We start from the raw sequence: 12,961 nt of genomic DNA, 5'->3' as shown, positions 1-12,961 counted from the left end.
GCTGGCCCCACTAACACCTCTTCCAGCAGCAACCTTAGTTTTTACCAGGAGGTCTCCCATCCCAGTACTGACCAGACTCATATTTGCTTAGCTTCAGTAGGCTACTAGTTGTGAGTTGTGAGGTGATATGGATGCTGGCTTAATATGAATGTATAATTGTATGAAATCCCCCTGTAATCTTTAGTATTTCAGCTTGTTAATATAAAAACATTATTTGTAATCATCTGGTTGCGATTGTCTGAACTAATTCCAGTACAACAATGAACAATACAACAGATTATTGTGTTAGTGACCAGATTGTACACAATATTATGTTTTTACCGTGCAATGTACAATTTTAACACAACATCTCCTGATTGTAATTGTTTTTAACAATTTATCCTCACATTTTTTCTTTTCTACTTTACTACGATGTATATGTCTATAGATACACCTACGAAGTCTTTCTCTAAATTAGTGTCCTTAAACTCAGTGATTCCCATTATAATGTTTTTTGCTACCTGCATGGAACACCCAGCATTTATCTACATTATAAGCCATCTGCCAGGTATTTATCCAGTCTTGAATTTGTTCCAATTCTCTTTTAAATTGCTTTTAGACCTTTTATGTTTGTGAGTTCTTCTAGTTTGGTTACATCTGCAAGTTTACCTAGCTTACTAGATATACAATAATCTTGATCATTGATATAGAGTTGTGAGAGAGAAAGGCATGTTTAGAAAGCTGTTTGGATTTGAAATTCTGAGAAAAGTAGTGGTCTTAATACAGAATCCTGAGGTAAACATTATTTTCCGTCCATTAATTCATAAACCCAGCACACACATCTCAAGAACTGACTGCATTCGGTTCAGTTTTTTCCATTCCTCCTTTTTTCCATAATTCTCCACCCCATGCATCTTGAGTGACAGCTGGGATTTACATCAATGGCTTCTGAACAACATTTTTCATTTGGAGACAATTCCTAAAATACCACAGGAATCTGGGGATTTATTAATCTAAAGTGCTTCAACTGCATGAAAGACTTCTACCTGTTTTCTTGCCATTGGCATAAAAAGACTTGCCATGCCAATACAGTTGAATAAAAATCTGTCTTCACTGCCTGAGGAATGTGGTTGATTTCTTTAGTAAATACCTGAATGAAATATTCATTGAGTGTATCACCCATTTCTATGTTGTCACATGAACAACAGCTCCTTTACCAGGAGTCTGTCATGTCAAGTGGGAGTATAGTTATTCAGATTCCATTCCGCATACTGTATAGTGACACAAATAGTAGTTATCAATTCTGTTCCCCAAATTCCCAAATCCTTTGCAGGTGGGACATTATGTGTAGAAAGTTTAAAAAGACCATGCTGTCTGCAATTCCTGTGTTATAGGGAACACTGCACCTTAACGAACACGGTACTGCAATTGAATGTTTTTCATGTCTTGGCCGATGACTTCAAACCCTGCAACCACACATACAAAGTGGAATGAAGAAATGCAGACAGACTCCTCTGACCCACCCACTCACCATTGAGCCATTCATCCTTTAAAACATCTGGTAATACATAGCTGTGTCCATTGGAGAAAAGGCTCATGGCTCATTGACAGCACCATGAGCCTAGAAGCACCTAGAAAGCCACAGGTGCTTCAGCCACTGCCTGGCCGACTGATCCCACCATACCCTTAGTGGAGCACAGTCAATGAGTCACTGTTCGGGGAATCCCAGTCCGAGTTGGCTAGCACCACCTGCATCAGAGCTCAGCTTGCACCATGGCACAGGCCTTTAGCAGGCGAGCCACATCAAGGACTTCTAATCTCTTACAGAACCCAGCTGAACCCTGGAGAACATGGGAGAGCTAACCAACCTCATTTTCTACAAGACCTACGCGCACACACAGACATCAATTACAGAGCTAATAGGACTGGTGAACTTTATTAGATATGAATTATTTTGACGTAAAAATGATCAGTTACAAAAACCTTTCATCATCAAATTAAACATTTTATGTAAACAGATGAAGTACACATTTAAAAACCTCTATTCATGATTATGCTTTTGCACAGTTTAACAGCATACGTGTATAGGCAACTGCATATACAGTGTGAACACTGCAGAAGAACGTCCTTATTGATCATGTTTCTAAAGCAATTTAGCTTTGTGAAATTGAACGATGTTGTTGAAATATTCAGGCATCTCAAAAGTGTAAAATACAGAACAAAGGGAGGTTTAAAAGAATCCACACCAAGCACTACTGATTTTTGTTTTATTGGACAGCAATTTACATGACGATGTTTTTTTTTAAAAAGTTACAACTGTAGGATCTGAGCAACTACTGACCGCAAATTAATGGATACAGGGGAAACCTATCATTCAAAATCTTGGACTGCAGACAGTACTTTAAAAAATGTACTTATTTACAGGAAAAAGAAAGATCACCTACACAGTTGCCTCTATAATGAGACAAGCCTTTAAAACTCATGGAATTTTAAAATAAGTGCACGCTTCAGGTGCCATTATCATTCCTCAACGTTTGCGACGTACTGGTGTGACCGACCTGCAAAAGAAATCAAGAGGAACATCAGTTGCACTGTACGTTCTCCTACATTACTTCGTTTAACAACAGAATAATAAAACATTTTCAGTACATTTTTTTTTGCTTTCAGGCACCTAAAACGCTACTGGCAAGGCTGTTACTATATTTGAATGCCATAAGGCTTTGGCCTCAATGAAAAGGTAGTACACTGAGATATACAGATCCCTGGTAACTCTTCAACTGCTAATACATCACAGTGTAATGTCCAACCACAAATCTGAAAGAAGATGGCAATGCTTTAACCCAAAATCTCCCTGCAAGGAGCACAATGGAACACTTATCAGCAACTCCTAGAAAGGAACGGGGACTAAATATGGGATTTTAAGGAAAAAGAAGAGCAATTATTTTTCACCGGAAAGTTAACTTGTTAAAACTGCTAAAACATTCAAGGCTAAAGAACAAAACCTCGACAATTACAAAAAACAATTAAAAATAAATAGATAAAAAATTGAATACTACCTTGATCGTGACTTAGACTTGTGTTTGCGGCTTGCCTTCTTACCAGACTTGTGCGATTTTTCCGTTGACCTTGAACGACTACGTTTGGATTTCTTAGACTTCTTTTCCTTGCTAACCTCTGGGGACCGAGAACTGCTCCTGCCGCTAGACTCCGAATCGGAATACTTTTTGCTATTTTTGGCCAAGCCCTTTTTGGTCGATCTGCTATCCTGCCGTGAAAATCTGCCCGAGGCCTCGCCGTAGGAGTCTGGCTGTTCACTCTCCCTCTTCCTCCTCGATTTGCTACTGCTCTCACTCTGGCTTGCCGCCTTGTAATCTTTCTCCTCCCTCTTTTCCCTCTCTTTGCCTTTCTGCTTGTCCTTCTTGCGCTCGGCCTCCTTCTCCTTTTTCTTCTTGTCTTTGTCGTTGCTGCGGCTCCTGTCCTTCCTCTTCTCCCTCTCCTTGCTGACCTCTTTCTGCTTGTGCCGGCCCCGGCTCTGGCTTCTCCTCCTGTCGCCGCTGCGCCGCCTCTCCCTGCTCCTGCTGCGGCTGGCCCTGGCCCTCTCCCTCTCCCTCGACCTGCTCTTCCGCCTCTCGCGGCTGCTCCTCCGCTCCCTGGAGCGGCTGTGGTTCCTCCTCCTGCCCCTCTCTGTGCTCCTGTCCCTCCTCCTGTCCCTCCCTTTCTCCTTGCTGGGCTCCCTCCTCTGCCTGCGGGAGCTCCTGCTCCGGCTGCGGCTGCGCTGACTTACCCTGTGAGCGGGGGAGCGCGTTCGACTGCGCTTCCTCTTTCTCTTGGGGGAGGAGGAACGCGAGGAGCTGCGGCTGCTAGCCGAGCTAGAGCTGGAGGAGGAGCTGGACCTGCTGCTGCTGCTGCTACTGCTGCTGCTGCCTCCACTGCTGCTACGGCTGGTGCTGACCGAGGAGCTCCTGCTCCTGCCTACTCTCTCTTTCACTGCCCTCCGGGGGTCGCTCGGGTCTGCCTCGCTACGAACCCTTCTCTTTTCAGCGCCAGGCTCAGCCTCTCTATCCCTGACTTCCTGCCTCACTGAACTGACAGCCTGCTCGGTATCGTATTCGCTCATGTCTCGGTTCGATCTTTCAGCTTGTTTTTCTTCTGCAAGAAAAAACAGACACACACGAGGGAGGTGACTTTGATTTCTGCACCGGCTGGAAACTCTTACCGTCCCGGGCTTTAGATCTCAAAATGTCTCAAATCAAAAGTACCGTTCACCGAGAGATTCCTTTCAGTTCACAACGCCGTCAGGGGAAAAATTAAAACCCAGTGCGGAGTTTATGATTCCCTTCAAAGATATGAGCAAATCTCCAAAGAGCCAAACCAGGAAAGGACAAACTCTAGTGTCATTTAAGAAGTATGCAAAAAACTCAAATAGTAAACAAATTCTGATTTAAAAAAACAGAAAATAAACCGTGCACACAAGGCCAATTGAAAATTTTTGCAACTCACATGTAGACTGTGATCCCTTGGCAGCTCATACACATTACTGTGGATGTGCTACATGTATAGTTAGAATTTCATGATTAGATCACAGTCTGTAGGTTACAAACACGTTTTTTTCCGGGGTTACTGAACAATCTGAGGTATTAAGTAAATAGTGCGAAAAGGACTTCATCTGCACTGTGAAGTAAAAGGACATTTTCTGGATGAGGAAAAGCTGACCCTCATTCCTGCGATGCATTGGGCAAAGGAGTTTAAACATGGCACAGGATCAACTGAAGAGGATGAAGTTCTAGGCGGCCAGTTCCCTGCTGTGAAAAGCATATCTCCTGTATAAGAGTTTACCGTTTGAAGCATTAAAGCAATTATCCATGAATATCCCTGCAGGTCGAAAGCTTGTCTTCTCAGTGTCCAAAAGTCTACGCTACCAATTTAGTAATTCTGCTGTCTCAGTCTTCCGTTAACTGTGGATTGTGGTACTTTCATCCCTGCACTCTGAAGATTTTGGTGATTTCACCGATAGTTTTTTCCTTGAAAACCGTGATCATATCTCCATTATCAGCTACTGGTGTTTTTCTTGACTGGTCTGGTCTTGGCAGATCAGAGGCTTCATTATTAATCAGCATATTCCAAATGACTGTTTTTGATAAGCCCAGTTTCTGTGCTATAGTCCTGACTGTTTCAGTTAGCTTCAAACACCTGACCAACATGAGACACCTGTCAACCAAATGGCCCAGCACCTTGGCTCCGTGAATACAGAGTTGTTCAACATCAAAGTAATTCACCCAAAACGGCCGAAAGAAATAATTATGAGTTTATAGTAAAAAGTCATTTACTTTTGTTGTCCTAAATATCTCTCAAGAGTACTCTATTCTCTAGGTTTCAAGATAATTCTATTAAACATCATTAATAAGCAGGGAGGAGAGTTCTATTACAGGGCAGCTTAATTTAAAGCTCAAATGAGCAAAGCATGTGGAGAGGAAACGTTTGTGTATTCAAAACATTTTACAATTACTTAAACAAGTATATAATCTACTCTAGTTTCAATATACCTGAATTGCAAAATGGTTTGAATATATAAAGAAGTGGGGAGCAAACCTCAGACAAGTCTAGACATTGTCTTGTGAATATTAAAGGATAAACCTTATTTGATGGATCTGCCACCTCTTCCTTGGACAGCAGTAAGGTTTTTAACTTTACCGGGTTTTGCTGAACCAATGTTCAATGGTAGCAGTTTTGCTTCTGCAATAAAAGCAGTAAAAAAAAGCTTTGCTTCTGCTCAAGCATGAACACTCAATCAAGCGCACCTTCCTGTAGCTGCCTCTCCTGCAGCAGTTGCATCTCCTTCTCTTTCCTGCGGAAGGCGTCCTGCTTTTGCCGAATTCTGTGTCGCAGCTCCTCGTCATCCGTGTCGGAGGATTCTGAGCCTCTCACACTTTTCTCCTCTTCACTGTCATCTGAACCGTACTCACCCAGCCCACCTGCATGCACAAACCCAGGCTCTTTCATAAGAGATAAAACACAGGCTTTTCACACCGTTTGCAAACTGCACTCAGTCAGCCAAAGCAGTTATCTGACACACCCCGGGAAACAGATGTAACTGTTTCTTACTTACACCCATCTCTCTGAAAGTATACTAAGATATATGGATATACTTAATGTACTAAGGTCATGAAATCAAAAACTGCATGCGATTTCCAACCTGAGAACCAAAGAAATCCAAAAAATTACAGGCTGCTGCTATGTTAGGTTGTAATGGCTTTTATCTGACAGAGAGCTGCACATTTTCTCAATCACTTTAAGAAAACAATGCTGTATGGAATCACAGAAGTCTCATGATTTCTCAATACAGGGCAAGTTTTTGTTTGTGATTAAACGGATATTCAGCACAGTGTTAAAGTCCTGTAGGAAGGGAAACACCTTACAACCTCCCTCCACCCCCCCCTCCACCCTCCCCATTTTAAACTACAATTACTTACCGAGTCCTGATAGAGAAGCCAGTGCACTGGACTGTGCCAGCTGCTTTGCAGGAGCTTTGTATCACATCAACAACAGGAACAACATGTTAAAACATACAGCCACGATTTCAAAGTCACGAGAGTCTAGGGCACAGTTACAATGCACTATCAACGCTGCTTTGCAGAGGAGAGAAGAAAAATTAAGAACAAAATGAATTCAAGAGAGGAGAGGAGTACTTTCAATGAGTTTGTTAAAAAAAAACAACTTTGGGCAGGGAAATACCACTCTTTACTAATGCAGATTCCGAGAATTCACAGGAGCTGAATTTTAAAAGTTAAACTGGCACTCGTCCACCTGTTCTTTAGAAGCAGTCGGGTTGACGGTAAATTTGATGCCCTGTTAAGGATCTGGAAGAATGTTAATGTTACTGAATTAAAGATGACAGCCATATTCATAATAATACCTACTGCATTAAGATATTATGTATTCTTATTTTCTACAATTGTCCACTGCATTAGCAGAGACTGGCTAGGGATGAACTGTACTTCAATAATCTTTGCACAGTACTGAGTTAATTTAGTGAAAAAAACTGACACCAAAGACACTAAATTTTAAAGACTTAACACAATTACTGCAGGACACTAAAATTTCTCAAGAAAGGAAACCATTAGGAATTTAAGTCCTTTCAAGCAAATGTCTTGATCATCAACTCCTACACAAATCTGAGTCAGACTTATACCTTTTGTTGCCTTGCGATGGACATCTTTTGCTACATTATAGATTTCTTCATTGGTGACCTCTAAAAGCACTTCTGTGAGGAGCATTTTGGTCAACATCATCTGTTGAGATAAGACAAGCGAATGCTATTTGCAGTTTAAGTAGTAAACAGTTGAGACAGTGAAATATTAAAACAGCGCAGTGAGTATATATCATTTGAAGGGTAAAGTTTCCATATTCAGTTATTAACTTGAGGTACCAACCAGCTGAAATTCTCTCTCTTCATCAGTCAAGTCTGGTTCAATCTGCTCTTCACGAACTGGAGATGGAGACGTGCTTCCCACGTCTGACTTTCTAGCTTCAGTCCTTTCATCTTCTTCCTCCTCCTCCTCCTCCTCTTCCTCATCATCGCTGTCCTAATGACCCAGAAAATGACATTTTTGAAAAAGCTTAGAGGAAATCAATATGACGAAGACCGGTACAAGCTGCAAGTGGATTCAGGGAAAATGTTGCTTGCGATATTTTGCCATTCCTAAATTACAAATGATCTGAATCCTCCGTGGAACACGACAACCTACAAACCATATTAACACATTTAGCTGTGTTTTCATTTTACAGCTGTGCATTTTACTGGAGTAATTCCTGTTAAGCACCTCATGTGTCCAACAGGAGTGTCTCCCCTGGGAACTGAACCCACAACCTTCACGGGACAAATCCAGAACCCTAAGCACTACTCTACACCGCTGCCCCAATATTCAAGACACAATCTGCTACTTACAAATTTACTTTTGCAGGGTAATCGAGGCCCATCGCCTTCTTCCTCCGGTAAATCATTAGATTTCTTTTCATCTTTCGCCATTTCAGCACGTTGCTTCTCCATCCTCTCCTTTTCAAGTTTTTTCTGTTTCTCTCGCTCCATCTTCTCCAGCCCCTCACGGATCCAAGCAGGTAATGTCCGCCGTTTCACCGCATCTGGGGAAAAGAGTTTGATGATCTGTAGCCTCGACGGTACATATCCAAAACAACCTGCTATCAAATGGTTGTGATGCGCATTCAACAGGTAAAATAGCACACAATTAAAACACGGAGCCACTGAAGGAAAACACGATCAGGGTTAACTATTCTGTACTCGTTTTTTAACAGGAAAACGATATCCCTCAAACTGAAACCATCACAATTAGCTATACAGCATCACTTGAAAAGGAACCTTCTTCTACAAGGGTTTTTGTCTCTCATTCGAAAGAAACTGAAACAACTGATTAAAAACATTGGTCCTTGCATTATAAGGAAAGCAGATTGAATTTTGACAACAAACGCGGAATAGTTCAGAAGAAATTGCATTGGATCCTTCTCTGAATTAATCACTTTTTTTAATGAATGCATGTCAAATAAGAGTGTGTATCCCAAGGCTCAGCAAATTATCAACACTCTGGGCTGAATTTCAAAAAGTTGGCATCACTGGAAAACAATATTTCCTTTAAAAGGTTGGATGCCCACAAGGTTATTTAATAAAGTACTAATTTTAAAAAGATACTGTACGTTTCCACCCTGGCAGAAAAATCTGGCCAGGTTACATGTTATTGTAGTTTCATATTTTTGAGAAAATGAATTGAGAATAATAGTTAAACTCCAGATAACAATACATTAAAAAAACTGTATGTCTGTATACATAGAAACATGCATCAGGTTTATGATATGCAACAGAATGAATTTCAGGGCAATTATTTTAGAGAACTGTAAAGAAGAAGTGTACTTTTCACTCCAAACCATGACCACCTCGAGGTTACAAAGCACTTACCAAGAGCTGGGGGTTCCTGTTTTACTGGCAGCTGTACAGGAGATCTGGGGCGCTCCCTAAACGAAGGGGGTCTGTCTCTGCGGTTCTGCGGGGGGCCCTGCTGCCAGTACGGGGGAGGGAATCCCGTCGACGGAGGGCCAAAAGCAGCAGCACCATGCTGGAGACAGCAGCAACCAACAATGAACACCAAACACATCATCAAGCCCACTGCCTTTTCTTTATTACAGACGGGAAATTGCCTCTGGATTGGAACGCTCACACGCTACTAACTAGGTTCAACCATTTCTACACAAACGTGGGAAACGGCTGTGAGGGGTGCAAAAGCTAGGTGTGAAGTATCCATTAATACGGTATATACGACAAATACCTCGCTTGCTTTCTCTCTACATTATGGTTCAAGCAAGGTCTTCCTCTCTATATACCTGGTAATCGAACTGGTTCACTGGCATCGGGGCCATGGGAAAGCTGTCAGGTTGCCCTCCAAACGTGTGATTATTTTGGTTGAACATTCCACGTCTGGAGTCTGGAGGGAATTCGATGCTGTCCTGGCTGTTACTGTCTTCAGATGGAGGTACATCCATTGGCCCGGGGCCTGGAGGTATCCACTGCTGGTCAGGGGGTGGGTGAGGAGGCTGGCCATGCATTCCCCAGTCTAAAGATTTGAATACAGAAACCACAGCTATCAGTCTGCAGAGCACTTAACACATATCCCCCACTTAGAAAAACAAAGGCTTTAAATAATAAAGTCACACTGGCTGAGTCTCTAAAATGAAAAAAGTGTATAGTTTGAAGACACATTCTCTGATGCAAATATATAACACATTTATATATATATATGTATATTTTCCAAATCTACAGTACAACAGATTATATATACTCTGCTCACATCAAATAACTTATACATACTGTCCCAGTTCTGATTTTCTTTCTGCACTAATTTGGTTTTCAGTGGGTGTTGAAGAGGTAAAGAAGAGAAGCCAACCTGGCTGCCACATTCTGTTAAAATTTGGATCACCCTGAAACGTCCCATGATTGTTGGGACCAGTCTCTAATCCTTGGATTTCCTGGCCATTGGGTTGCAGTCCTTGCTGATCCAGTACCGTTTGTCCAGTAGCTTCTCTCTGAGCAATCCAGGCTTGTGCCAGAGCTGCCCAGTCCACCTGGCCTGATGAGGAAGAGGAAATCAAGACATCAAGTACTGCAGAAGCTCAGGGACATTCAGACTGGGGAATTACTAGGTGAACATTTCCAGAGGAATCACCCAAGTTTAAAAAACAATCCAGAAAAAGAAACCGCAAAGACTTCAAGTGTGAGGCACAGGGCTTTCTCACCCACCATGCCCATTCCCACATGCTCTTCCTTCAGTTCGACACCCCCCCCTGTTTCTCAATCCTACTCCCTTCCCTTCCTCCCTAACAGCCGAAGAAGGCTCTCCAGCTAAAAGCATTTTTTGCTTTTCGGAGTTAATAAACCTCAACTTCTTCTTTCACAATAAATATGAATGAACTCGGCAGCAATGCTCCAAAACTGTAAAGAAACACAATTACGGAACTCTTCGGCGGTACATTTCTCCTACAGGCCTGTGTGTTAATCACTCATGCAAGACGAGGGCAGAGGATGACGCGTCGGAGAAACACGGGTCGTCTCTCTTACTTGGGTCCTGCTGGTGCTGGAAAGACTGCATCCACTGCTGCTGGCTGAGAGGCCAGTGTGGCCAGGGCTGACCACCTTGATCCCACATGTTTAACCGTAAAGTTCAGCCTGGATCCTGCAAAGGCGGAAAACAGCCGTTGGCAAACCAGTATGTTTCTATAGCTCCTAGACAGCACAGGTATCACGCTTCACCATTAACTACACAAAGTTTTTAGTTTTCCAAATCATGATTTGTAAACAATAGCAATGGACTACAGGACCAGTGTAGTTTCAGAAAGAAAAAGGGGTTATTCTTAGTGTTTTGTCTACTAAGCAACAATAAGTCGTGAAAATAGGCAAAACAACGGACTAGAATGGGTGAATGGCTTCCTCTACCTTGTAACTTTTCTTTTGTTAATAAGAATGCACACATTTTCCTACACTCATTTTAACAGGTGAAACTGTAAAGAGAGCAAAAAATGAGCTAGACTTTACGTGCTGCCTTGTTGCCTTTAACAAAATGCAATTTAGGCTTTTAATCTCAAGCGGATTTATTATGTCAGTACAATCAACATTAGGTCAACGAGTCCGACTGCGGAATACTACAAACAGTTGTAAGTTAAAAAAAGAAATCGAGCCCTCAGACTTCAGTTACAATATAACGTTGCGTACTAACTTGTTGTTAGTATAGATGTTGCTGTATTAACAGCGAAGGCCATTTAACGGTATGTAGAGTACATTTCCTAGATTTCTTCTCTATAAAACCGATAAAGAAACTACTGAATACGTATCGATTAAATTCTGCAAATATTTAAAAATAGACATGCATAGTACAATCAGTACTGCAATCGTATTAACAGCTCATCGTCTAAATATCGACGTCTTCAATTTAAAAAACGAATCGCAGCACAAATGCTTCACAAATCAACTTAAAATAATACAATGTATTCACGTCGACTAACAAAACTAGGAATTGCGATTATGCAGCAAGTATCCGATTCCTTCTTGTGCAGTTGCTGCTGCATTATCAAGCCTGAAACCCAGAGGCTGCTCTCTATGCGGGTATATTCGAGCTACACCCCCTGGGCCTCGCCAACCCTCAAAGAAAAAAACAGGCGGTTTCATTTGAACATATTTTGAACTAAAGACGCTCGTCTTCTCGTGCAATTGACTATGAGAATATTCATGGTCTCACACTGTTTTAGATCGTAAAAAAATACAGCCATCAAAACATGATAAAACAAACCCACTTTCTTTCTCCTCACCTCTCCTCAACAGCTTCTTCACTGCCTCATAGACAATATGGCGCTCTGACTTTCAACCCGGAAGTAGTCCAGGGGAAGTCGAGTCGCGCACCCCGCGCGCTACTGTATTGTATTGTGTAGATGTCATGATAAAACTGGTGCGGTTGGTCATTCAAACAACACGATAGAAAAATTCGGTGTTGAAGGGCCCAAATCCAAGGTGAAAGATTTCTGTAATGCAAATTACTTCTTAGTTTCTAACCGTAGCTTTGTATATGCAGATATATTTCCAGGTTAGTGTAGGTTCATTTACCCAAAAATCACATTATGTAATTATCATAGTAAAATCTTTATTTCCTACAATAAACGGAAAAATGAAACATTTATACGATTATAGTGCAAACGTTTTTATACAGTAATATATAACCTACAGAACAATAAAATAAATTTACCATTTACATAGGTAACAAATTAATAAAGTTGTTGCATACATGACAATTCCAGTACTTTCTAGCAGGACTACTGGAATTCTATTGAGTAGACACAGCGTCGGTGAATTCATTTTTCTATTACCATTTGTGAAGAACAGGGCCCTTCTGTGAAAGTCACAGATGTGCGAGCTGTGGTGCTGTCTTCTGGGACCGTGTCCCATTCCTCCCACAGAGCCTGGACAGCGCTCTGATCGGGACCCCACTGGCTTCCCTTCCCGTGTGCTCATTCTCACGTGGCTTCACCTGCGATTGCAGCAGGGCAGCGGCTTTCATCTGAGGTGAGAATGGGATGGTTATGCTGCGAGTGCCCTACTTGAGCCTCACTGCACACTTGTGACCTGAGCTGGCATGACATGTGGCATCCCGGGCCCAGACAGTAGTGGACAGGCACTTTCTTGTCCAGCCTCTTGGAGAGGAATCGGGATTCCATGACGCAGCATCTGCCACCTGCTGCAAAGGACGTGTCGCAGATGTACCGCGCGTGTATCTTGTGACAGCGATTCCAATATTTGAATCAATAATCTACTTTTTTTTGTTCCAAGGTCTGAACAGAATATTATCCCCCCCTTTTTGTGTCCGAATATTGTATTTTTACCCGCCCTACCTTTGGTTATAGGTTATGATTCACTGCTGATTCTGGTCTCCCTTGG

At 42.0% G+C, this 12,961-nt stretch overlaps 1 protein-coding gene across 3 annotated transcripts; it reads right to left on the bottom strand.

Moving 5' to 3' along the window:
* Nucleotides 1-2,232: 2,232 nt before the first annotated feature.
* pnisr (PNN-interacting serine/arginine-rich protein) lies at nt 2,233-11,925 on the bottom strand. Of its 3 annotated transcripts, none has more exons than XM_006626271.3 (12): nt 11,827-11,925; nt 10,598-10,712; nt 9,927-10,109; nt 9,367-9,596; nt 8,945-9,101; nt 7,925-8,118; nt 7,410-7,562; nt 7,169-7,268; nt 6,450-6,503; nt 5,778-5,951; nt 3,036-4,128; nt 2,233-2,537 (listed from the first exon to the last, which is right to left on the bottom strand). In XM_006626271.3, exons 2-12 carry the CDS (start codon nt 10,683-10,685, stop codon nt 2,507-2,509), a joined length of 2,457 nt encoding a protein of 818 aa, XP_006626334.2. In that variant the 5' UTR covers nt 10,686-10,712; nt 11,827-11,925; the 3' UTR covers nt 2,233-2,506. The 3 variants fall into 3 exon arrangements, with proteins under 3 accessions (XP_006626334.2, XP_015211901.1, XP_069034700.1); XM_015356415.2 differs by having other exon boundaries at nt 11,842-11,923; XM_069178599.1 differs by having other exon boundaries at nt 9,367-9,597; nt 9,973-10,109; nt 11,842-11,923.
* Between the last annotated feature and the right edge of the window lie 1,036 nt (nt 11,926-12,961).

Source organism: Lepisosteus oculatus, chromosome 2 (assembly GCF_040954835.1).
Source record: "Lepisosteus oculatus isolate fLepOcu1 chromosome 2, fLepOcu1.hap2, whole genome shotgun sequence".
Classification (NCBI taxonomy): domain Eukaryota; kingdom Metazoa; phylum Chordata; class Actinopteri; order Semionotiformes; family Lepisosteidae; genus Lepisosteus; species Lepisosteus oculatus.
This window is presented reverse-complemented; position numbering and strand designations above follow the sequence as displayed.